The 27,522-nt window shown below is 42.5% G+C and overlaps 1 protein-coding gene across 2 annotated transcripts in view; it reads left to right on the forward strand.

The window, feature by feature from the left end:
• The window catches only part of LRRC75A (leucine rich repeat containing 75A), a 622,026-nt gene extending 611,213 nt beyond the window's left edge, over positions 1-10,813 (forward strand). For both annotated transcript variants that reach the window (XM_073616759.1, XM_073616758.1), the window contains one exon: positions 3,205-10,813. In XM_073616759.1, coding sequence (XP_073472860.1) covers positions 3,205-3,721 — 517 coding nt within the window. In that variant the 3' untranslated portion in view covers positions 3,722-10,813. The remainder of the gene's footprint in view (positions 1-3,204) is intronic.
• The last annotated feature ends 16,709 nt before the right edge of the window (positions 10,814-27,522 follow it).

Genomic DNA, 27,522 nt, shown 5'->3' on the forward strand with positions numbered 1-27,522 from the left:
AAAAATGCCATAAAACTATCCCCTATTTTGTAGACGCTATAACTTTTGCGCAAACCAATCAATATATGCTTATTGCGATTTTTTTTTACCAAAAATATGTAGAAGAATACATATCGGCCTAAACTGAAGAAAAAACATTTTTTTTATATATATTTCTAAAATCTTCCGGGGCTGAAGCGGTTAATACATTCCTAAAATTAAATGGCATACTGACCTGCTCTATGCAATGGTTTTGCACACAGTATCCCCAATCCTCGTTTTCTTGGGTCCCCCGCCAGCACTCCTGGCTCCTTGCCCCCACTGAATGCCCCCAGAGCAAGCTGCTTGCTAAGGGGGCATGCATACATGGGGGGCACTCATGTGTGTGTGTGTGTGTCCCTTGACACACAGAGCATGGCTCGGCCCTCTGCTTCCTCCTCACTGGCTGTGATTACCAGTAGTGGGAGCCAATACTCCTGCTGCTGTATGAGTCAATGAGGAGGCCTCTGCTCTCGTGCACATTGCTGGATTGGAATCGGGCTCAGGTAAGTATAAGGAGGGGCTGCAGAATGTTTTTTACCATAAAGTGGTTGTAAAGCCAGCAGGTTTTTTTATCTTAATGCACTTAGATAAAAAAACTTTCTGTGTGCTTAACTGAGCCCATCTCGATCCAACGATGTTGTACAAGTCGCTCAGCTGTCGGGGATGCTCCCTCCTGATTTGCTGAGACACAGCCTATGGCACCCACTGCTGTCAATCAAAGCGAGTGACCCAATCAGGAAAGAGAGGGGATGGGGCCGGGCCACAGCTCCGTGTCTGAATGGACACACAGAGCACTGGCTCGGGACAGGTGCCCCCATAGCAAGCTGCTTGCTGTGAGGGCACTCGGCAGGAGGGAGGAGCTAGGAGCAATGGCGAGAGACCCGAGAAGAGGAAGATCTGGGCTTCTCTGTGCAAAACCACCACACAGAGCAGGTAACAAGCCTTTAGTATCACTTTAAAATGATTGTAAATGCATTTTTTAAAAATAACAAACAGGTTTATATTAGCATGCTCTGTGCAATGAAATCGCACAGAGCGGTCCCAAACCTCTTCTTCTCGGGTCCCCCGCCAGCGTTCCTAGCTCCCCCTGTCTGGATAGTGCCCCCTGCAGCCCTTCATTCTGCACTGTGTCTTTCTGAGGGGGCAGCCTTTTTGGTAGAGGCAAAGCTTTACATTCTTTTGTCAGAGTCTCCAGCAAAGAGAACAATGAGTAGCAAAGCTGTGAAATCATCAAATCTTACTTCAGATATGTTAAGCTTAGCAGTAAGAGACGACAATGCAGATATACAGCTATGCGTAGGCATCCTTAAATTCTAGAAACTTCACTGCTATTTTCCAGAGGAATTTAGGTCAAAAGAAAACATTTTCAGGTTACTGCTTACACACAATTTACATTCCTAGATGCCCCCTTTAACATTTTAAATAGTAGGTTTAGTTCCATGTTAAAGGTTTTGACATATGTTTCCAGCACACACAACATACAGTGCCTTGCAAAAGTATTCACCCCCCTTGGCATTTTTCGTGTTTTGTTGCCTCACAACCTGGAATTAACATGGATTGATTGAGGATTTGCATCATTTAATTTACAGAAGTTTTTTTTTTTTTATTGTGAAGCAAACAACAAATAGGACAAAATAACAGAAAAAGTCAGTGTGCATAATTAATCACCCCCCTGAAGTCAATACTTTATAGAGCCACCTTTTGCGGCTATCACAGCTCCAAGTCGCTTTGGATAAGTCTCTATGAGCTTGCCACATCTTACCACTGGGATTTTTGCCCATTCCTCCTTGCAAAACTGCTCCAGCTCCTTCAAGTTGGATGGTTTGCGCTTGTGAACAGCAAATTTTAAGTCTGACCACAGATTTTCTATTGGATTGAGGTCTGGGCTTTGACTATGCCATTCCAACACATTTACAGGTTTCCCCTTAAACCACTTAAGTGTTGCTTTAGCCGTGTGTTTGGGTCATTGTCCTGCTGGAAGGTGAACCTCCATCCTAGCCTCAAATCACACACAGATTGGTACAGGTTTTGCTCAAGAATATCCCTGTATTTAGCACCATCCATCTTTCCCTCAACTTGACCAGTTTCCCAGTCCCAACTGCTGAAAAGCATCCCCACTGCATGATGCTGCCACCACCATGTTTCACTGTGGGGATGGTGTTCTTTGGGTGATGTGTTGGGTTTGCGCCAGACCTAGCCTTTTCTTTAAAGTCCAAAAAGTTCAATTTTAGTCTCGTCAGACCAGAGCACTTTCCTCCATACATTTTGGGAGTCTCCCACATGCCTTTTCGCAAACTCAAATGTGCCCTTTTGTTTTTTTGCTGAAAGTAATGGCTTTCTTCTGGCCAATCTGCCATAAAGTCCAACTCTATGGAGCGTACGGCTTATTGTTGTCCTATGTATAGATACTCCAGTCTATGCTGTGGAACTCTGCAGCTCCTCCAGGGTTACCTTAGGTCTCTGTGCTGCCTCTCTGATTAATGCCCTCCTTGTCCGGTTGGTGAGTTTTGGTGTGCAGCCGACTCTTGGCAGGTTTGCTGTTGTGCCATGTTCTTTCCATTTGGTTATTATAGATTTGATGGTGCTCCTAGGGATTATCAAAGATTTGGATATTTTTTTAAAACCTAACCCTGACTTGCACTTCTCAACAACATTGTCCCTTACTTGTTTGGAAAGTTCCTTGGTCTTCATGGCAGTGTTTGGTTAGTGGTGCCTCTTGCTTAGGTGTTGCAGCCTCTGGGGACTTTCAAAAAGGTGTGTATATGTAATGACAGATCATGTGACACTTAGATTGCACACAGGTGGGCATCATTTCACTAATTATGTGACTACTGAAGGGAGCTTTTTATCGGCTTCATAACAAAGGTGGTGAATACATACGCACATGCCAATTATCAGTTTTTTATTTCTGATAAATAGTTTTATGTATATATTTTTCTAATTTTACTTTACCAACTTAGACTATTGTGTTCTGATCTATCACATAAAATTCAGATTAAAAAAACATTGAACTAAAGGCTGTAATGTAATAATAAAGGTAAAAAGCCAAGGGGGTGAATACTTTTGCACTGCACTGTATATACACAGTAAATCGATGAAGAAACACGATACAGTTTACATTTAACATTCTGAAGTTTAATGTGTATTTTTTTTTATTAATTGCAGTTTTTTTTTTTTTTTCAGTTTAAAAGCAATTTTGGCTGGAAAACCTATTGAAGGCTCTTTAGATTTGTCTGGACTCCCCCTTACTATGAAGGATCTGGAACGGGTGATATTTTATCTTCAGCACAATTCAGAAGAACTAGAGAATGTGGAACTCTGCTTTACCGAATTAACAGATGAAATGTTTGTACATCTCATGCCTGTCCTCAGTGCCCTTCCTCACCTAACCACTCTGGCCCTTAATGGAAACCGTTTGACAAAAGCCATCCTAAGGGAAATTACAGAAGCGTTAAAGGACTCCAAAAAGTTTCCCTGCATGACTTGGATTGACCTTGGCAATAACGTGGACATCTTCTCACTGCCCCAACCATTTCTAGTTAGCCTCAAAAAGCGTTGTCCGAAACAGGGAAATCTGCCAACCATTTTAGAGTTTGGAGAAGGACAATTAAGTGACCTAGAAAATCAAGATACTTCAACGGAAAACCAAGATGAACAAGTTACCAGCGGTTCTGATAACATTATTCATCCAGAAAGCTAACTAAGATGCTTCCTAATGTAAAATGACTTGGTTACCTAAAAATCCTGTTTAATACTTAGGAGATGGGTTGTGAAGTAATGACCTTATTGAGCTCTGAGTTGACTGGAGCCAGTCAACTTTGATATTTCCACCAAAAGCCAATGACATTGGCACTTTCTTTCTTTATCTCCTTTACCAATGCAATGGTGTTTCCGCTTCTACCTATCTAAAACAATTTTATATTTACCAAAAATATCTCTGGAATAGTTTATCTACTATCTTATGATTTCAGTAAATCACAAGTTTATATAAATCTCTAGACTTCTAAACAAATTGATCATTAAATCATTAGGGGTTTACTTGACGTGTAATTTAGCCCTAGGGTGTATGCTAAATCTCACACACAAAATCATAACCAACCAATCATCAAAATTATCACTTGTATTGAGATTTAGAGGAACGCCACAAACGGAAGATACATGTTGATGCTTTTGTAGTGAATGAATTGCGCTCACCTCCTTGCCCTCAGTTCACAGATCTTGTAGTCCTGGAGAACCTAATTACTGCATAAGCCCTGTGGTCTCTATGTAGTATTTGTTGGATCCAATACTGAAGAAATAATGATTTAACAATGTCAATTAGTAAATGGCACTTAGCTTTAAAAGTAATTTGTTACACTGCCAGCTGTATCCCTCATGAGAGCACTACAGCATTAGTCTTTATTCCTTTCACCTGCAAACATATAGATTAAAATATCAAAAAACTTGCAAAAATATGTAATTAGATTTTTATTTTTTGCTATTTATATAAATATATAAAGTTATAAAAATTCCTAAAGTAGAAGTAAACCCTTCAACTAAAATACGTTATCTATACGTTAATGATATTTCAGAAGTAGTTTTCAATATTTTTTAATCTGCAGCTTTCATTACAGAAATATTGGTGATCTTGCCACGAAGGTCCTACCTCAGGCACTTCCTGTTATAAGATGGAAATGTCCCCCAAATGTTCTCCTGCATTGTCACCCTGTCACAAGTTCTCACAATGAAGATTAAAGTGCACATTTTCCAGGAATGTTCCATTGCTCTCGCCATCAAGAAACCCATCCTGAAAATGGAATGCAGCAGTTGCTGGAGTACATGTAGACAGAAAAGGCTTGATTTACTAAAAGTGGAAAGTGCAAAATCTAGTGCAGCTCTGCATAGAAACCAATCAGCTTCTACATTTTTTTAATTGTAAACAATCATCTTGTAAAACAACCTATTCAGTTTAAAATCAAAATGAAAGGCAAAACATTTTAGTATAGATATATAAAACATTATAAATATTTTTTTTTTTTATAAGTAATCACCTTCCCTCTGTTCTCAGCTGCATAAGAGCTGGGGGGAGGAGGAAAAGCAGCAGCACACTGAGCTTCCCAGTGAATGGCGGTGTAGCGGGGCATGTCAGGACAAGTCTGATCATTGGGGAGAGCACACTGAGTTCCCAGCACAGCTGAAAACTGGCCTGCTCTCCTGCTTAGTGTGGTCAGTTTTTAATAGGAAAGCAAGGAGACTAGCAGGAACACCAGAGATTTCACATAAAGTAAGCAATACAAAGAGAACACAATACCTTTTAATACAAGTACATGGTACAGCAGGCACATATCAGGAATATGAAGTGTTGGGGTAACAAATGCTTTAATTGAACAATCTGAACTTAGAAGCTTATTGGCTACCATGCACATCTGCACCGGATTTTACACTCTACATTTTTAGTAAATCAATCCCAACGAGTCTACAGGAGCTCAGTAGTGCTGAAATGCACCAAAATATAAAAAAAATGGGTTTTAATGTTTTCTAACAAAAAAAAAAGAGGTAATTCTATGGGCAAAGTATAAATAAATTTAGTTAGGGTTTACATCTACTATAAGAACATAAGTGGACCAACAACATCATCTATTTTTACATGGAAATTTACAATAAATATGTGTTTCAGTATTACAAAATTTGCAATCGCTTTTAGAACCTGACAGCTGTTTTAACACTTGCAGCTGCAGGTATTGAGAATATATTGATGCACATTTTATATATAAAAAAAAAATAACCTATAGTGGCTCTGAGGAAACATAGTACATGTTACTCTCTAGAATATTTTCTGTAGTTTTCTAGGTTCAGGGTGTAGAGTACACTAGAGTAAAAGCTTTCTTGGAGCTGAATGTGGTATGGTACCATTAAATTACAGTAACATCAGTACTGAAGAACACAATGGAGGGACACATAATGGCCTTATTAGATCTTTCATGAAAATGGGGAAAATAATTTACCTTCATTACTTCCATCTCTCACTTGAATGGCATGTTACAAAAGCTGTACCCCAGCATAGAAATCTCCTCTTAGGATTTTAACTCCTAACCACCCTCTTATAATGTGGCCTTGACATTCCCTACTCGGGGATCATAAACGTTATCCTTTTTCTGGATTTACGTATATTATGGATGATCCAGACTGGATCCACTCAAAATCATGGAAGATGTCCCCTTAAAACAATCATTCTTACATTAGGCAAAGTATGGAATGAGGGCTTGTGTAGATGTGCTTGGTGTTCCTGCTCTTGATTTGCATTTGATACACAATTTAAACACAAATCTGTAGATTTCTATTTATTTGAATTGTGTAGTAGACTAGTAGTAAATTGATTGCATTAAACTGGACTCGTTCTGTAAATCTGAAGGTGTTTTATCACTTAGTTCTACAAAAGCCACTTGGATGATTGTGAAAACACGTTCAACTTTACTACTAGCTATACCATGATTTAAATAAATGATTCCCTTCACAGACATTAACTTTGTGCGGGACTATTCTGAGGCTGAATCTGATCTACTTTGCATCTCTTTGGATGTAGCTGGTCCTACTGACCTCCATTCTTGTTGCTTCAAATGTTCGTCAGTAGTAGCAAAAAGTAGACAGCCCATGACCATGAACCTACACTGAGACTAGCAGGCTAAACTGATTAAATGACTGTACTACATTTAAAATGTACACATTCAAAGTACAGTGTTCAGAAACAAAAGGTTAGAGTCAGTGTAGGCTGTCAGTGCAGGGAGCAAAGCAAAGTCACATTTCAGCGTAATCCACTGCTTACTTTTTTTGTATTTTTTTACTTTATTTGAAATACCACATAGTGCAGGGGTCGGCAACCTGCTGGCCGCACCCAGCCTGCCACCGCTAAATGTCCAGCCCATCAGTGCACATGATGAATTTACGTGCACCCGGCCCGTGGACATTTTAAAGTGATTGTAACCTTATTAATCAATTATTAAACCTTATTAATTAATTTACCGCCTTTCCCTCTCCTCTATCAGGCGATAATGCACAGTGTTAGTGTTTATTGCAATCAATGCCTCTAAATACCTTTTTTTAGAGATCTTCAGGCTGGTCACATGACTCCCAGCCGTTCTGCTACTCGGATCCTCGGGCTAAAGCGGGAAAGGCCAAGCTCTCCCTCTGACATCAGCCAGGAGGTCACGTAATCGATATGCTAGCCGCTCGGTCCCTCTCACTTTAGCCCAGAGATCCGAGTAGCAGAGTGGCCAGGATTTACGTGACCGGCCTGAAGATCTCTAAAAAAAAATTAAATAAATAAATAGAGGCATCGATTGCAATAAACACTAACACTGTGCATTATCGCCTGATAAAGGAGAGGGCCAGGCAGTGACATTTTGTAAACTTGTATATACTACTAACAGCAGCAGGATGGGGGGCGGAGACAGCTCACACAAATACATAGTGCTGACAGGCAGTCAGGGAGGGGGGAGAGAGGATAGAGGAGAGAACAAATGATGGAGGCGCATAAACTGACCACGGTGTCAGAGCTCAGCAGCCATAGTACACCGTGGTCAGTTTACAGATGGCAGAACCAGGAAGGATCAGCCAGGTATTTTACAGTTTAGAGAGTGTCAGGTTAGACAGCACAAGCACTGTGCTGTTTAACCAGCTATAAAGTAACAGGATCCATTTTTTTTTTTTAGGGTTACAAACACTTTAAGTAAGAGCAGAGTGGAGCAGGGAACAGGCAGCTGAATGAGAACACGGAAGAGACACACAGCAGTGCTGATAAGACAGCGGGAGCTTCCGGAGTTAACTTTACAGGGGATTGGTTACTAGGTGGTCCTAACAACCAATCATCAGCTTGTTAATATGAAAATTTAACTCTGGAAGCTCCCGCTGTCTTATCAGCGCTGCTGTGTGTCTCTCCCATGTTATCATACAGCTCTCTCTCTGCATGGGGCAAGGTAGGAAAGGGCAGAGCTGGGGAGCTGTGTAATATGCAGGGTGTGTGTGTGGAGGAGGGGGCTGTGTAATAGGCAGGGGGGCTGGGTAGGGGGCTGTGTGATGTGCAGGGGGGCTGTGTAATGTAAAGGGGTCCAGATTATTATCTTTGTTATTAGCAGGTGAATGTGGCCCTCCATGCATTGAATCCAGCCCTTAAGTGAAAAAAGGTTGCTGACCCCTGATATGGTGCATTACATTACCGTGTGGTTACATGCGTGCCATCCAGGGCAGTCCAGTGCATTTTCCACACTGTGCCACATCACACCAGCATTTTGGTGTGAACAGGGCACAAAAAACAATACCAATGATCTTCATTTATGCAGTGTGGGAAAAAAATGCAGATCACCGTAAATAATGTGAATGAGTCCTAACAGAGAATTCCAATTAGGGCAAAAATTGCAAATAAACTGTAAGGAGTTGCTTCATCCCGGGTCAAGATGGACAATGAAGGCTAGTGATGTCTGACCCTAAAGAAAACGAAGAAAGATGTCAGTGGCAGCAACAGAGTGACGAAGGACTGGAGGGGTTCCCTCTGGCAGGTAAGTCTGTGATAATGTGCAAACATACTGTGCATACTTGCACATTATGCCAAAAACCCTTTGTGTGGGCAGTGGAGTTTAATCTGCTTTAACCCTGCACTCACTGCATTTATTATTTTTTCTCACGTCCTTGCCACTCAATCTGGCTGCTGGGACTGAGGGTAAAAATCCCTGTGTAAGCCCTAAATTAACTTGTTAGAACTTACACAGTAAAGCATCCTTCACATGGCTCATAATCTGCATTCTGTGGATACCAGTGGCAGGTAGGCCTATATAAACTAATGACAGGCTGACAGCGGCCGCTGCTATTTGCATGTAGCTGCACATCGTGCGTTTACCTGTGGATGTCCAAGCCTGGACACAGTTGGCCAGCCATGTGAAGGAGGCCGTAGGGACAATGTTTGGACAATGATGAGGCACCAAGACTGTCATCTAAGAGAGGGGAAGTGAATTCCATACTGCCCCATGCCGGGAAATGTCAGGTATGGTTTTTTTCCCCTGGGGCTGGGGGAGTAAAGGAAAGGTGAGTATATTGCGTCTAGTTAGAAGTTATAGGAACCCTTTATGTTGCCCTGCTTGGATAAATAAGAGGTTAATTTGGGAGACAGTGCTGAATATAAACCAAGTAGGATTTGTGTATGGATGGGGGACTGATCACTATTGAACTAGTTGGCCACTAAAGATAGGACCAAATATTTTTAGAGGCATGCTCCATTTTCCTTTTAAAGGCACAGAATTTTATGATGAAATATTTTTTAAAAGCTCATAAAAAACCCCCCACAGATAATCAACTATTTATAACTGCTTTTGTGCTTTGTCTGCAGTTTACTTTTTTCCCCAATTTCCCAGGTTAACCCATTCAGATATAACTAGTGATCAATATTCATTAGAAGCAGTTTCACTCTTTAGCATTGCTCTCTAAAGCCGGCCATAGATGGTGTCAATGTTGATGGGGAAATTCCTCCCTTGGAGCTTTTGTGTTGTCCCGGTGGGGGGAATGGGGAGCTGTCCCTGCCGGGATAACACACAGTGATAATTGCTAGCAGCTATAGCCGCTGGCAAAAATCGCATGGAAAATCCAACGTGCTGTTGTACCCAAGTCAATCGATGGATCGACTTGGGTACAATCAGCCTGCCCTTACATTGTTCAAATTTTCGACCAGTCCCTGCTGAACCAGCCGAGATCTGAATTGTCTGTGGCCGGCTTTATGAGAGAATACTGATCAGGAAAAGTAGAGATTTGAGGGAGATATGCTATGGGCCGACAGAAGTGATAAGACATTACCTAACTGGAATGACATGGGTGAATTTCATACCCCTTCACCATTAGGCTTTCAATAAAAAGGAGCACAACCAGAGATACTAATAACTAACAAATATTCTACAGAAATGGAGGTGTGTGACTTTTTTTGAAATTGCTATGCACATTATTCCACTGTTCTTTTTTAATTTGACATTACCAGCCACCAATTTTATCAATAGCAGTTGTCAGTTATTCATCTTTTGGGAAAATTGCATGTCATAACCACAATGCTACTACTTTTATTTCCAATATTTTTTTATTACTGGTCAATTTCTGAAATGATTATTTTACATATTTATCAGTGAATGTCTTCAGAAGCTCTTTATATGAACCAACTTGTAAACTTGTATTTACTGGCATTAATGATGTTCTGCATCCTAAGATGTCTACAGGTAGGCCATACCTGTATAGCTGTTTACATGTTTTACTGCAGAAAATAAAAGGATTTTTAGAAGAATTTGCTATTAACATATAGAGCTAAGTGATATTTTTGTGACTGTGCCTTTTTCTGCATGGAGAAAAGTCTAAATATATGCCCAGGCAATGAGTTTACTATGAATTCCATCTTTGTATCCTGGATGTAACTGGGCTGCGCATACATATTAATGTTTGCTTTATGTCTATACTACAGGTCTCATCTATCACCTGAATAAGATTTTATAAATATTATATATGTAAATATATAAGAAATGAAAATTTTTATTCAGTTGCACAGTTTTAGGTATTTTTAACTTGTATGACTCTGGCTAAAAGTGAAACTATAAAAAAATATAATACTGTAATATAAAAATAAAACAAATTGCTACCTAGATATAGAGTTCTGTTCCGTTTTGCAGATTTGACAGATGCAGTTGAGAATGAGGCAACTTGCCAAGAATTTTGTGACAACTATGAGGTGTTTTATAATTTATATTTAATAAATAATCTTTATTTGCCACTAATAAACTGTCTATCAAGAGTTCATAGTCAGTGCGTTTTGGGTGTTATGCACCTTATGATCCCCTTTATCAGGGCTTATATTTTATTTGTGCAAGAGAAGTCTGGACAGATGGTTAATGCTGGATTTTCATTCTTTGTAAAAAATGTTTTTAAAAAGTTGCTCCCTGAAAGCTGGCTTTCCCTGGGCTCCACTGGACAAGATAAAGTTGCCATACTATAAGTACCACTGACCCTTTTGCAGTCTCTACCAAATTGAAGTCCAACACTCAACTGCTTTAATCCCAAAACCCGTTAGATTTTATTTTTTACTGATCTCGTGAAAACTAAAATCTGATTGGTTGATGGTGGTTATTGTACCTTGCCTTTGCATTGCTGTGCTGAATAAGCCCATAAGTGCACTGCATTAGATTGTTACAATTGAAACCACTGTTGAATGTTTTCAGTGGCATTTGGCAAGCTTATCCCCATGATCTTGTATCATAGTTATATCTGACCTGATCTGACCACAGTGACTTTTAATTGGCATTATAGCACAGCCTTCTTTATAAAGTCAGGATGGGGGCAGGCTCTTCAAAAAATACATATCAGCATGAAATGTATTTGAAAGCATTTAGTTTATATACAATATACATAATAATAAAAAGTGAAAATGGGAAATTTTGTGCTAAATTTAGGCAGATTGCAACCTGCAAGTGTAAGATTGTGTAGAATTATACAATGTTTTGTGGGGTGGTATGTGAGCTTATACAATCAAACTTTTGCTGCTTACCATGTAACCTTAGCCTTTCATATAATAAGCACTAGATTGTCAACATATTTTAGGTGTTACATGTGACAACTTTGTGTGAAAATGTATTTTCTTAACGGTGTATTACAGGTCCATTGGGTTATCCCATACAGGCACAAGTCCATTGGGTTATCCTACTACCTTCACAAGACTGGACACTAGCAAAACAACTGTAAGAAGAGCCTAGTATAACCTCTCCACCTCCCACTATGCCTCGGTTTTCTTGCTAGTGTCCAGATAGGATAACAGATATCATCTCTACTTTTTTTTAATTTTTTTTATCAGGATTCATTTTTCATCTAGCAAGTTTCTTCAGTGACTGCAGAAACAGGAGGGGCTCATTTGCAATTTTTGACTGATGCTTGGCATTGCCACGAAAGCTGTACCCACTGAGAAGAGGAAGCAGGGCCAGCTTGTAATGCGCCTGTTGGTACTTGATGCTGCATAAGGCCCTCGTCTAGATACCTATGGTGCATTGTGTTTTCTCACTCGCAGAGTGCTTTACAGGCCCAGGGCCACGGTGCACTCTGTCTCTGGAGAACGCCTAGACTGTATGTCTGCCAGAGGTTCAAGAACTGTTGGGAGTTGCATGTCTACTGGATCCTGCTCCTTTATCCCCTGATCTGCCTTGGGGTGTGGAGGGATTGCTGCAGCACCCTTGCTGGACCCCAGTTGTGCTGAATAGGGCTTTGCCCATATTCTAGAGGGAGCCTGTGTTGGTGCATACCATTCGGTTCTCTCCTAAGGGGTTTGTCAACTGGGATCTGGCTGCGACACAGTTGTTCTTGCAGTGCCTTTTCTGTAGGACCTGACACTTATACCTTAGATAGCAGTCCCCTGCCTAAATTGCAGCACTCTTCGGAGTCTTCCTTAACCCCTTTCAGGGGTTAACCCTTCCTCTAAGGAAGAATTCTCAGACATTATGCCTGAGCTTATGAGCAAAATTGTGGCCATAATAGATCATTCTGAATGCAGGAGCCTCAAACATGCTTTCATGCCCTCTTCTCCAGTGTCTGTCTCTGAATTCCCTGAGACTGTATCTGCTTCAGCACTGTTAGGTGAGGATGAACAGGATTATAGCTTATTCTTTTTTGAGGATTTAGTACATGAGGAGTCAAAGTCTAGAGATATTAGTCCAAATCTTAGTACTATGCAGTGAGCACATGCCTAGGTTTGGGGCTGCCTATATTCGCTACACCAAAAGGGACTAGCCTAGGTTGTCTGAAGAGCTTTTAGACTGTGAAGTCTTTTCCATTTCATTCTCTATTGCATCTTGTCCTGTATATTGATTGGCCTAACTTCAAAGGGTATTTGCCTCTCTTAAAGGGTAACTCCACTTTCGGGAAAAAAAAGCAAATAAGGAAAAAATAATATAGCGTATACAGTTGCCACACAAGTCATATTGTAATTGAACGTTATTAAAAAGAACCTTTCCTTTTCAATCTGCAGCCACTGTAATTTTCTCAAAATGCAATGCAATATGGCTACCCGGAGTTGTTCTGTACACAGAATGTGTACTGACCACCCCCCAGAAACATAATTTCCTGCTTGTATGATGGGCTCACCAATTTTTCCAGAAGTCTGCCTAAGATACAAGTCAGATTTCAGGCATCCCCTGCAACAAAAATTAAATTTATGGTGAGATACTCCCAATAGAAAAACATCTAAAGGGATGCAGACCCAGCAGCTTTTCTCATAAGTGCTGACTGATAATTATGAAACCACTCCCATTAGACTCACTCATCCCAGAGGCACAGAGGAACACACAGTGATTTCTTCGGAATGACATAAGGTAGGAATTTGCAATAAAGGTTGTTATAAATCGTGCAATGTACATAGATTACCCAGAGGGAAATGTTTTTTTTTCTCAACAAAAGTGGAGTTACACGTTAAGTGTTTTTCCCAGCAATACCCTTGGAGGAGGGGTTCCTAATAGACTTGTGCACAATGGAAAATTTGGTTTAGTTTCGGTTCGTTGTTATTCGTAAAATACATAATTTTGTTCTTATGATACCAGATCATAACAGGAATATATTTTTCAACTAATCAATTTTTGAGAGCAATGTTATGGCATAGGGAGATGTTCCAGGGGCAAACCTCAGAAAGCAGACAGCTCTGCATAGAAACCAATCCGCTTCTATTTTTTGTCAAAAGCTTAATTGAACAAGCTGAAGTTAGAAGCTGATTATCTACCTTGCACAGCTGCACCAGATGTTGCATTCCCCAGTTTTAGTAAATCCACCTTTGTCCTATCATATGCAGTTTTAGAAGAAATATCCACAATCACGCAAGTTCAGTTTCCAAATAATCTTATTAGACTTATCCAGTTAGTTGTTTCCATCTTGATATCAATATGTGGAGCTTTCTCCAATTTGCCTACTAGTTTATAGTATCCTCCTTTCATATTACAGATGGACACTGCTCAAAACATTAAAGGAACACTTTTTAATCAGAGTATAGCATCAAGTCAATTAAACTCCTGGGATATTGATCTGGTCAGATAAGTAGCAGAGGGGGTTGTCAATCAGTTTCAGCTGCTTTGGCATTAATGAAATTAAAGTGATTTTAAAGTTTTGTTTTTTTTAAATAACAAACATGTCATACTTACCTCCACTGTGCAGCTCCCTTTACACAGAATGGCCCTGATCCTCGACTTTCTGGGGTCCCCCGGCTGCTCTCGCGGCTCCTCCCCACATCAGATAACCCCCTAGGAGAAGCGCTCTCCCGGGGGGTTACCTTGCGGGCACTCTCCCGAGTCCAGCATTTGCATCCATAGACACCTGGCCCCTGCGTCATTGGATTTGACAGCAGCGGGAGCCAATGGCTGTGCTGCTATCAATCTATCCAATCAAGAGCCGGGACCTCGTGGAGAGAGGGACAGCTCTTCACCGCTGAGTGAATTCCAGGGCTCAGGTAAGTAAAATGGGGGGGCTGAGGGGCCGGTGACTGCCAGAAGTTTTTCACCTTAATGCATAGGAGGTGGAGCATGGAGGAGATTCCAGGACACAGGCAGTTACTCTAGGAGAGCTGGACAGGGCCATAGAAGGTCCTTAACCCATCAGCCGGACCAGTATGTGCTCCTTTGTGCAAGGAGGAACAGGATGAGCACTGCCAGAGCCCTACAAAATGACCTCCAGCAGGCCACTAGTGTAATTGTCTTTGACCAAACAATCAGAAACAAACTTCATGAGGGTGGCCTGAGGGCCCGACATCCTCTAATAGGCCCTGTGCTTACTGCCCAGCACCATGGAGCTCAATTGGCATTCGCCATTGAGCACCAGAATTTAGCAGGTCTGCCACTGGCGCCCTGTGCTTTTCACAGATTACAGCAGGATTATGTGAAAGGGTCTGGAGAAGCCATGGAGAACGTTATGCTGCCTGTAACGTCATTCAGCATGACCGGTTAGGTGGTGGCTTAGTGATGGTCTGGGAAGGCATATCTACGGAGGGATACACAGACCTCTACAGGCTAGGCAATGGTACCCTGACTGCTTAGGTATCGGGATGAAATCTTTGGACCCATTGTCAGACCCTACGCTGGTGCAGTGGGTCCTGGTTTCCTCCTGGTGCACGGCAATGCCCGGCCTCATGTGGCGAGAGTATGCAGCCAGTTCCTGAAGGATGAAGGAATTGATACCATTGAATGGCCCCCATGCTCGCCTGACCTAAATCCAATAGAACACCTCTAGGACATTATGTTTCAGTCTGTTCAGGAGCTTAGTGATGCCCTGGTCCAGATCTAGGAGGAAATAACCCAGGACACCATCTGTCGTCTCATTAGGAGCATGTCCTGACATTGTCAGGCATGCATACAAGCATGTGGGGGCCATACAACCTACTGAGTACTATTTTGAGTTGCTGCAATGAAATTTCGGCAAAATGGACTAGCCTGCTGCATCATTTTTCCATTATGATTTCTGGGGTGTCTTTGAATTCAGCCATCTGTAGGTTGATCATTTTCATTTCCATCAAACGATGTGGCATCCTTTCGTTCCTAACACATTACCCAGTCCATATCTGTATAGATATCCAGCATATATATTTTTTCCAAATTGAGATCTGATGGTGTTTTCAAAGTGTTCCTTTAATTTTTTGAGCAGTGTATTATACATGATATCTTCCTTAATCCCATGATGCAAATATGTAAAGGAACTTAGAGAAGGCAGTCTGAAATTAAGTCAAGAAATCATATATTAGATTTAGGTTAGGGTTGCTCTAATATGCTCCAAAGACAATCCCAGCGTTTTAGAACCTCGCACTCACTTCTCACCCTGTATCACTTCTGGTACAATCATTTTTATTGTAGAGAAAAGAAGGTATATCAATTTAACAATCACCCACACAGGGGTACATCATAGGAACCATAACAAAAAGGTACGGGCTGGAAAAGCCAGATCAAAGGACTTTAGTATAAACTATCCACTGAGTGACCTAGTGGGATAAACCAAAGGTCCATACAGGTCACCAGGCCTAAGGGCCATCCAACAGAGGCCTAGTGTCACGGGCATGGCCAGAGCGGAGGCTGTTGGAGAGGACTGTGTGCAAGCCTGTTGCCCACCGATTATTGGTCCTAGCATTTGAGGTGAATGAGAAATCCAGTCTGAACTGTATTAATCGGACTCAGTCATGTATATATTGTATGGGGACTCCTTACTGTATATTTGTGTCCCTGAAGAGGGAGGGGGGATTCCTCCAGCAGCCCCCTGCTGATAAGACTGATTCATTCTGCTGGGACACATCCTGTGAGGAGATGCTGGTGTTATCAACATGTGTTTATGTTAATTGAGAGAGCTGATCACATTAGCCACCAGCCCTGGCTAATAGACGAATGGTCTAGGCTGAGGAGGGGGGAGATTGTTGTTTGTATTGTTAATTGTATTAATGTGTGAAGCTCGGTGCCCACAAGACTGTCATCTGGTCTGGGTACATTTTGTAGTAAATTAGGTCATGTTAATTAGGTTAGCTTTGAGTCATCCCTGCTGTATAAAGGTCTGTGAGATCTCAAAATAAAGGTAGTTCTGATGTACTCCAAGACTGGTGTTGTCTAGTTCTTGGGGTTCCTATAGCCAGATCCATTGGACTCGTGTTCCAGAACTTAGGAAGCGGTATATGACGGAAGCACTCAAGCGGAGTGTGGGGCGTTCCGTGACATTGGTGGCAAGCAGCGGGAAAGCTTCCTGAAGTCTGGGACATCCAAACTTCCATCTGGATCCAAGGCCCAGATAGCAGAAGAGGAGAGGTACAGATACCAGCCGCCATGGATGAGGAATTCAGAAGGAGGTTGCGAGAGATGCAGATACAGCACAGAGGACCAGTATCGGAGCAGGTCCTGCTGGGATGGTGTGATTCTATTCGCTGCAAACTCTGGAAGGAAGCGCTAGCCCGTGAGCAGCGACACCAGGGAAAAGTTCTCCCCTCCATCGAGGAAAGGTACTGGTCGCAGTACGGACTGCGGGTGCGGTTTTTGGGAGAAAAACCACACAAGAAGCAGACAGCTGAATTAAGCAGGCTGGTCTGGGCAGAGATGAAGCTGGATGAGAGCTACAGAGCCCTCCGGTGGCATGTATCCCAAGCATGTCCCTGGATAGCGGATGACAGCCCAACGGAAGGCTTAAGCTACGGCGGCTTGGGACTGTTGTTTGTGAAGCTGACAGGGGACCCTAACTTTGGGAGTGATTTGGAGCGGCGGGTGGACGAAATCATGGATTTCAGAGAAGGGCTACTGAACATTTCGGAAGTGCACTGGGCACAGGAAGATTTGGAGTTTCTGGCCGTTCAGGAATGGGAGCTAGAGATCGCCTACAGACGGCTGCTAGACATTGCTCAGTGCCAGGGCTGGGCTCCCTTTGCCTGGGACTATCAGGAAATACCAGCTGACAACCCTGAAATCCTGGCTGAAGAGTCGGCAATGTGGCAGAGCGATAGTGTGCTTTGCCAACCTGCCCCCACAGCTATGGAGGCGGAGGTCTTATGGCGGATGCAGCAAGTGCTGACTGACCTTGATGATCCTGTTTCTGCATGGGATGATCTTGGATGGAGGAATGTGCCTGTCCAGCAGCATGCCAGAGAATCTGCAGTGGAAAATCTGGAGATTGCCATCCCCAAAACTGAAGTGCTGACAACAGGGCAGAGCTCTGCTAACCTCTGCCCAGCACTGATGGCATCTTCTGAGTTCCACGGACAGGAGATGGTGAACCTCTATCCACAGACACCAGTTATAGAGGTAGAGGATTTAATAGACTTTTCTGCTGAGGAAGAACAACCTGATGAGCCTCCAGCAGAAGAGCTGCTATCAGGGCCAAAGTTCACTGTGTTCTGCCCAGCACCAACAGTGGCTTCAGCCTTCCTGAGAGAAGAGGTAGTCAGCCTTTCTCCCACAACAATGACAGGGACATGTGATTTTCTGCCAGCAGCATCTATGGAGTTAAAACAAACTTCTCCAGCTGAAGATCTGGTAACTGAACAGAGGGTCCAAGACCTCTGTCCCACACTTTTACCAATTCCAGAGACTGGGGATTTAATAGACGTTTCTGTTAGAGGAGGAACCACCTGGCAAACCCCCAGCAGAAGTGCTGGCAACCGGACAGAGGGTCCAAGACCTCTGCCCCACACCTGCAGCGAATGTGGAGGCCCAAGGTGAGGAGGTTGCAGTCTATCGCGAGCTGCAGATCAGGATCCAAGGAGAGAATGCAGTCATCACCTCACAACTGCAGCTTGATCTGGTGTCGGTTGATGGGGCTTCAGTCCCCACCTGTATACCCCAGGGATGCTGGGCAGTCGGCCCAGATCCCCAACAGCAGGATGGAGTGAGCCCAGTCCCCCTGTCTTCTCTCCAGCGGCAGAAAGGATTCCAGGGAGAAGGGCCAGTCCGGGCCTCTCCCCAGTGGCAGATATGTTCTCTGAGAGAGGCAGAGGATGGCTGGGTGAGTAATGCACTGTTTGGGATGATTTGTTTGGGGTACTGTGTGGCTACAGGCAGTAGAGGACTGGAGCTGTGGACTAACTTCGGAGTCAACCCGTCTGGGGTCTCCTCCTGTGTTAGTCTCCTGCCGAAAGGGGAGAAATGTCATGGGCATGGCCAGAGCGGAGGCTGTTGGAGAGGACTGTGTGCAAGCCTGTTGCCCACCGATTATGGGCCCTAGCATTTGAGGTGAATGAGAAATCCAGTCTGAACTGTATTAATCGGACTCAGTCATGTATATATTGTATGGGGACTCCTTACTGTATATTTGTGTCCCTGAAGAGGGAGGGGGGATTCCTCCAGCAGCCCCCTGCTGATAAGACTGATTCATTCTGCTGGGACACATCCTGTGAGGAGATGCTGGTGTTATCAACATGTGTTTATGTTAATTGAGAGAGCTGATCACATTAGCCACCAGCCCTGGCTAATAGACGAATGGTCTAGGCTGAGGAGGGGGGAGATTGTTGTTTGTATTGTTAATTGTATTAATGTGTGAAGCTCGGTGCCCACAAGACTGTCATCTGGTCTGGGTACATTTTGTAGTAAATTAGGTCATGTTAATTAGGTTAGCTTTGAGTCATCCCTGCTGTATAAAGGTCTGTGAGATCTCAAAATAAAGGTAGTTCTGATGTACTCCAAGACTGGTGTTGTCTAGTTCTTGGGGTTCCTATAGCCAGATCCATTGGACTCGTGTTCCAGAACTTAGGAAGCGGTATATGACGGAAGCACTCAAGCGGAGTGTGGGGCGTTCCGTGACACCTAGGTTGTAGGTGCACTGGTGAACAGTGGAGGGCAATGCTTCTGCTGATCTATTTAACACCCCCGGCACAGGTTGGGGTGAGCTACTGTATCTGTGGAAAAATACAGAAAAAAAGAAAGTTTTAGAATCAAACCACAAAGGCAGCTTTCCTATCAGAAATAGGCCCTACTTACGGGGGCCGGGGTCCTTAAAGGCAGGAGAAGAGTCCGAAGGCGACCAGAAACATAAATGCAACGGCAGAAGAAAGAGAAAAAAGGGAGAAGACAAAGGAGTAGGAAATGTGAAGAGGGGAAGGGGTGAGGGGGAAAAAGTCCTGTGGGTGGGGGAAGTAACAATTCGGTATTCAGGAGAGGCCCAGGCTGATCGGATGCAGGGTGGGGAGAGCATAGGACCACCATGGTGACCATACTTTGAGAAATCTTAAGTAAGCATCCCTTAGAATACTCAATATTTCTCATTGATCATAAGGTCGGTTAGAAATGTTTCCAAACGCTAGATGTTGGTCTCACCGTTTTACTAAGAAGAAAAGAAAAAACAATTTACTGACCAGACAATAGGCAAACATGATGCTGTGATGGAGGAGAACATTAACAGGAAGATTTATGCAGCACTTTACATATATTATACATTCACATCCCTTAAGGAGCTTAGAATCTAAGGCCCTAACTCACATTTATACATACTAGGGCCTATTTAGACAGGAGCCAATAACCTACCAGCATGGTTTTGTCATGTGGGTGGAAACCAGAGTACCCAGAGGAAACCCACGCAGGCACAAGTACAACATGCAAACTCAAGGCTGGTAGTGCAGTGGTTGGAATTTTGAACCCATTGCATGCTGCCATGATGCCTCAGGAAAGGTAAGCATCACCAATGCACAAGGCCAGATTTAAGTAATGCATAGGTTCACTGTAAGCTTGAGTTAGACAAGTTTCTTATGTCTACAGTCCAAAATTATTTTCTGCATAAAAAAGCCTTCCTTATTGGCTTCTACATTGAAACAACATTGAAGAAATGGATTCTGGACAGCAGCACTCCGATAAAAGTCTTTATTGTAATGAATAGTCAATGTTCATGTGACAACAGAAGCAGGACAAACACTGACGCGTTTCACAACATCTCATTGTTGCTTAGTCATAGCTCACTGAAACAACAACCATCAACAAATCTATTTAGAGAAGTATTAAAGCAGACCTCCAGGCAATAAGCTAAATACACAGCTGAAATAAATGTTTATTCCCAAAGAATTTGTAATCCTCATCAGACAATTTTGGGAATTTTTTTTACACAGCTCTGCAGCTCCACCAACCAAGCAGGTGCAACCACCCTTTACAGCTTTAGTTTAGGAGTTTCCTTCTTAAACTTCAGCCTGTTTATTGGCCTTTGCTTTTACTATAATCACACTGCTTCAGTCAGCAAGACACAGCAATTTGTTAATCTGAAACAGTTAATAGTGGTCAATTTCTGGCCATGTAATGTGTAGTGGCCATAGGAATGTTTGATTCACAAGATAATCTTTTGGAGGTTGAAACTGTTTTTCAGATGTGCAGTTGTCAGTTTACCTGGAAGCAAGAAAGAGGAAAGGACGCACCATCTAAGTGTTGTATCCCAAGGTTTAATACATAAGGCAGGATTAAGAGCACTTACAAGATAAATAATGTAAATTGGCTCATCTGTGAATGGATCTCCAGGCTGTAATCCAGGCAGCTGTGATGATGTTGCCATTGGTGTGTGAGATGGTTCCAACTGCACAGTGTTAAGGGAGGGAGAGGAAGGCAGTTCCTGGAGCCTCAAGGGGTCAGGGAGTCACGCTCTAGCTGTGTGGACCGTCCCGTGGGTTAACATCACCAGCAAAAAACAGGAGATCACTGACAAGTGTAAGGCTAGGCAAGGCTAAGCGCTCTGAGCATTCAGCTCCTTCTACAGGCAACATCATGATGGCTGCCCAGATTACAGTCCAGAGATCCATTCACACAGATGAGCCCATTTACATTATTTATCTTGTAAGTGTTCTTAATCCTGCCTTATGTATTAAACCTTGGGATACTACATTTAGTTGGAGTGTCCTTCCCTTTTTCTTGCTTCTCTTGATTTACACAGAGCCATCACAACCCTGAGGACAGCAGCAGCAGGTGGTCCCCAATATACAATCCCAGCATATATTCATTACCACAGCCAGTGATCCTTACGGGACTGCCATTCATCCCATATCATTGTGTTTTTAGAGACGATGCTTTTAGTTGGTTGGACTGTTTTGAATACAACACCGTGCACCAGTTCCTTTCACCTCGATACCAGTTTACCTGGAAGCCCACTTTAAGAACTCAATGAAACAAAAAAAGCCGCTCTAGGTGAGTGAGTCTCTGGTTAAGCACACTAGTCAGGTGCTAGCCCAGCTCGCATGATGTGTAACATAAGGAAATGATTCCGAATGACTGCACTTCCAATAATCTTTTTTATTGAAGCTTTATATAACAAGTGGTTGACAGATGGAGCAGGAGACAAAGAGGTAGACGCGTTTCACGTGGTAATGACTAAGCGCCAACATTTGCACGAAATGCATTTACCTCTTTGTCCCCTGCTCCATCTGTCAATCACTTGTCATTTGAAGCTTCAATAAAAAGAACTATTGGAAGTGCAGCCATCCAAAATCATTTCCTTATGTCCCACTTTAAGTACCCGCTGCGAGACTTCAGGATGCAACCATGAGTTGAAACCACAAATGTGTTACACACAAGTTTGAAATGACTGATTTATGGGGGAAAAAAAATGGGTGAAAAAAATAGTACATGAAACATGCTCACCAGATAAAGCCCTTCACATACGTGTGTTTTTTTTAATGACTGTACATTTATTTTAATGATGTAGAAAAACTATTCTGTTTATGCTAATCAGCATGCTTACAGAAGCTTGGTAGTGCACTTCACAGATGAAATCTCCATCATTTGCTAATATCACCCTTGATCACAGCTGTGGTAAAGCAACATCTGACATGCTGCAACTCAAATGGAAAATAAACTGGTTGTATATTTTATTCCTTGTCTCTGTAATGTAGTTCTTGGAAAAGTATCACCCCAATGCTCATAATTTTTTTCTAGAGCTCTCAACCTTCTATATTACATACCACATGCAAACTCATGAAACCATTTTTTTAAGCTGCATGAAAATGTATTCCTAAAATATAAATCAAATACTAATTAAAATGTGCATATTGATTACTGGGTTTACTTTGTTCTTTCTGATATGAAAGGTGAAAGTGAAAAGAAATCTATTTGCTGAAAAAGGACAGTTTCTAAGAAGGAAAATTTGTGTGACTACAGTCCTGGGTGTGACATGGACATTATGACAGTTACCTCCCAATTGTCCATGTCTTGCTAGGTCAATTTCACTTTGTAATAAGCAAGACTTTGCTTTAGCAGAAATATTTCAATAAATTGGTGAGGATTGTATATGGGTTTGGACAGATAAAGGATACAGCTTTATGTTGAGTACTGGGTGGTAAATCTTGGGAGTCTTAGATGGCCACTCCTAGGTTATTTTTAGGTGGGGACTGCCAAATGCCCTTGCTGCAGTATCTACAGTGCCTTGAAAAAGTATTCATACCCCTTGAAATTTTCCACATTTTGTCAGGTTGCAACCAAAAACATAAATGTATTTTATTGGGATCTTATGTGATAGACCAACACAAAGTGGCACATAATTGTGAAGTGGAAGGAAAATGATTAATGGTTTTCATTTTTTTTTTTACAAATATCTGAAAAGTGTGGCATGCATTTGTATTCAGCCCTTTTTACTCTGATACCTGTAACTAAAATCTAGTGGAACCAATTGCCTTCAGAAGTCACTTAATTAGTAAATAGAGTCCACCTGTGTGTAATTTAATTTCAGTACAAATACAGCTGTTCTGTGAAGCCCTCAGAGGTTTTTTAGAGAATCTTATTGAACGAACAGCATCATGAAAGCCAAGGAACACACCAGACAGGTCAGGGATAAAGTTGTGAAGAAGTTTAAAGCAGGGTTAGGTTATAAAAAAATATCCCAAGCTTTGAACATCTCACGGAGCACTGTTCAATCTGTCATCTGAAAATGGAAAGAGTATGGCACAACTGCAAACCTACCAAGACATGGCCGTCCACCTAAACTGAGAGGCCGGGCAAGGAGAGCATTAATCAGAGAAGCAGCCAAGAGGCCCCTGGTAACTCTGTAGGAGCTGCAGAGATTCACAGCTCAGGTGGGAGAATCTGACCACAGGACAACTATTAGTCATGCACTCCACAAATCTGGCCTTTACGGAAAAGAGGCAAGAAGAAAGCCATTGTTAAAAGCCATAAGAAATCCCATTTGCAGTTAGCGAGAAGCCATGTGGGGGACACAGCAAATGTGGAAGAAGGTACTCTGGTCAGATGAGACCAAAACTGAACTTTTTGGCTTAAAAGCAAAACCCTGTGTGGCGGAAAACTAACACTGCACATCACCCTGAACACGCCATCCCCACCGTGAAACATGGTGGTGGCATCATCATGTTGTGGGGATGCTTTTATTCAGCAGGGACAGGGAAGCTGATCAGAGTTGACGGGAAGATGGATGGAGCCAAATACAGGGCAATCTTAGAAGAAAACCTGTTAGAGTCTGCAAAAGACTTGAGACTGGGGCGGCTGGCTGAAAGGACAGGCGATCCTATTGGATGGCTAGGAGGAGGAAAGGAGACGCACGGCCACCGAGATGGAGGAGCTGCCTGATTCCTGCTGGCCGATCTCGCTACCGATGCCCGCTGGCCGATACCTGGCACCTAGATGGGGTAAGACAGCAAGCGGGTGGGGGGGCTGGGGGTTTGATGTGCCACCGGGGGGGTTGTTTGCCTCCCCCCCAAAAAGAGACACCAGCCACCACTGCTCTTTAGAGGTGCAAAGCTGGTAGAGACATACCCAAGAAGACTTGCAGCTGTAATTGCAGCGAAATGTGGTTTTACAAAGTATTAAGTCAGGGGGGCTGAATACAAATGCATGCCATACTTTTCAGATATTTATTTGTTTCAAATTTTTAAAACCATTTATTATTTTCCTTCCACTTCACAATTATGTGCCTCTTTGTGTTGGTCTATCAAATAAAATAGATTTACGTTTTTGGTTGTAACATGCCAACATGTGGACAATTTCAAGGGGTATAAATACTTTTTCAAGGTACTGTTAATGAACCTGTGCCATGAACCAGATCATGCATACTCAAGTATTTAAGTCTTCTGAACAAGCAGTATAAGAGGTTTAAAACAAGCCATCCGTGATCTCTATACCATATGTAAATAGTTTAAAGTGTATCCAAACCTAAAAACAAAAATGTAATATATATCAGCTTACAAGTTTTTAGATGTAGCTGCTGCAGTAGATTTATTTTGTTTGGGGTTTAGTTTTAACCCCCAGCAAAAGAAAACAATTTACACCCAGAATGGCACAATTAATAAACCCCAGCACTGCAAAATAATTAATCCCTAATATTGCCCAATAATTAACCTCTTAGCATGGCTATACTCCCCCCCGGAGTATAGCAGTCAGTGTGCCCCTTCATTGTGAAACATACAACAAAGCATATAAAGTGAGGAGGTCAGCATTATGTAGCATATAATGTGTGGGTGTCACGACTGTGTACATTATTAACTTTCTCAGTGTGCCCCATGTATACTGGTGACAGTATGCCCTCTCCATACTGTTGGTCAGTACAGTTATGGTCAGTGTGCCCTCTGCATACTGTTGGTCCATACAACTGTACTCAGTGTGCCCCCTGTATACTGGTGGTCAGTCTGCCCTTCTACAATGCCGGTCAGTGTGCCCCCTGTATACTGGTGGTCAGTGTGACCAGGGCTACCATTGGAAATAATGAGGCCCCATACAGTCTAAATGACAGGGCCCCCCACCCCTGCTAAGTGTGACTGTCTGTACTAGTGCATGCTATGTGCAGCAGTAGTATGTAGTGTCAGTGCAGAGCAGTACATACAGAAAGTGCAGTGAGTAATATTGCACAGTAAAAAATGTCAGTATAGAGGAGTGTGTGGTATGTAGCAATAGAAAAGTGGAGGGCAGTGACCAACATGCAGTTAACAGTATGTAGCACTAAAGAAGTAGGGCCATGCACAGAACCTAGTGTCAGTGCAGAACAGACCATGAGCTCCATGTACTGGCATTGGCAGAGCAGTAAATGAACAGTAAGCAGTGGCAGGATAGTGAGCAGTATGAAGTGGTGGGGCAGTCAGTGAGCAATATGTAATGGAGGGACTGTGAGCAGTACATAGTGGTGGGGCAGTCTGTGAGCAGTATGAATAGGGAAGGCAGTCAGTGAGCAATATGAATGGGTAAGGCAATCGGTGAGCAGTATGCAGTGGAGGGGCAGTCATTGAGCAGTATACATGGGTAAGGCAGACAGTAAGCAGTATGCAGTGGAGGAGCAGTCAGTGAGCAGACTGTCAGTGAGCAGTGTGTAGTGAAGGGGTGGTCAGTGAGCAGTATGTACAGTCAGGTCCATAAATTTTGGGACATCGACACAATTCTAATCTTTTTGGCTCTATACAACACCATAATGGATTTGAAATGAAACAAACAAGATGTGCTTTAACTGCAGACTTTCAGCTTTAATTTGAGGGTATTTACATCCAAATCAGGTGAAACGTGTAGGAATTACAACAGTTTGTATATGTGCCTCACACTTTTTAACGGATCAAAAGTAATGGGACAATTGGCTGCTCAGCTGTTTCATGGCCAGGTGTGTGTTATTCCCTCATTATCCCATTTACAAGGAACAGATAAAAGGTCCAGAGTTCATTTCAAGTGTGCTATTTGCATTTGGAATCTCTTGCTGTCAACTCTCAATATGAGATCCAAAGAGCTGTCACTATCAGTGAAGCAAGCCATCATTAGGTTGAAAAAACAAAACAAACCCATCAGAGAGATAGCAAAAACAACTGTTTGGAACATCCTTAAAAAGAAAGAACGCAGCGGTGAGCTCAGCAACACCAAAAGACCCGGAAGACCACGGAAAACAACTGTGGTGGATGACCGAAGAATTCTTTCCCTGGTGAAGAAAACACCCTTCACAACAGTTGGCCAGATCAAGAACACTCTCCAGGAGGTAGGTGTATGTGTGTCAAAGTCAACAATCAAGAGAAGACTTCACCAGAGTGAATACAGAGGGTTCACCCCAAGATGTAAATTATTGGTGAGCCTCAAAAACAGGAAGGCCAGATTAATTTGCCAAACAACATCTAAAAAAGCCTTCACAGTTCAGGAACAAAATCCTATGGACAGATGAGACCAAGATCAATTAATACCAGAGTGATGGGAAGAGAAGAGTATGGAGAAGGAAAGGAACTGCTCATGATCCGAAGCATACCACCTCATCAGTGAAGCATGGTGGTGGTAGTGTCATGGCGTGGGCATGTATGACTGCCAATGGAACTGGTTCTCTTGTATTTATTGATGATGTGACTGCTGACAAAAGCAGCAGGATGAATTCTGAAGTGTTTAGGGCAATATTATCTGCTCATATTCAGCAAAATGCCTCAGAACTCATTGTACGGCGCTTCACAGTGCAGATGGACAATGACCCGAAGCATACTGCGAAAATAACCAGTTTTTTAAGGGAAAGAAGTGGAATGTTATGCAATGGCCAAGTCAATCACCTGACCTGAATCCAATTGAGCATGCATTTCACTTGCTGAAGACAAAACTGAAGGCAAAATGTCCCAAGAACAAGCAGGAACTGAAGACAGTTGCAGTAGAGGCCTGGCAGAGCATCACCAGGGATGAAACCCAGCGTCTGGTGATGTCTATGCATTCCAGACTTCAGGCTGTAATTGACTGCAAAGGATTTGCAACCAAGTATTAAAAAGTGAAAGTTTCATGGATGATTGTTAATCTGTCCCATTACTTTTAGTCCCTTAAAAAGTGGAAGGCACATATACAAACTGTTGTAATTCCTACACCGTTCACCTGATTTGGATGTAAATACCCTCAAATTAAAGCTGAAAGTCTGCAGTTAAAGCACATCTTGTTTGTTTCATTTCAAATCCATTGTGGTGGTGTATAGAGCCAAAAAGATTAGAATTGTGTTGATGTCCCAATATTTATGGACCTGACTGTAGTGATGGGGCTGTCAGTGAGCAGTATATATGGGTAAGGCAGTCAGTATGTAGTGGAGGAGCAGTCAGTGAGCAGTACGTAGTGATGGGACAGT

The sequence above is a fragment of the Aquarana catesbeiana genome, linkage group LG02 (genome assembly GCF_042186555.1).
Source record: "Aquarana catesbeiana isolate 2022-GZ linkage group LG02, ASM4218655v1, whole genome shotgun sequence".
NCBI classification, from domain to species: Eukaryota; Metazoa; Chordata; class Amphibia; order Anura; family Ranidae; genus Aquarana; species Aquarana catesbeiana.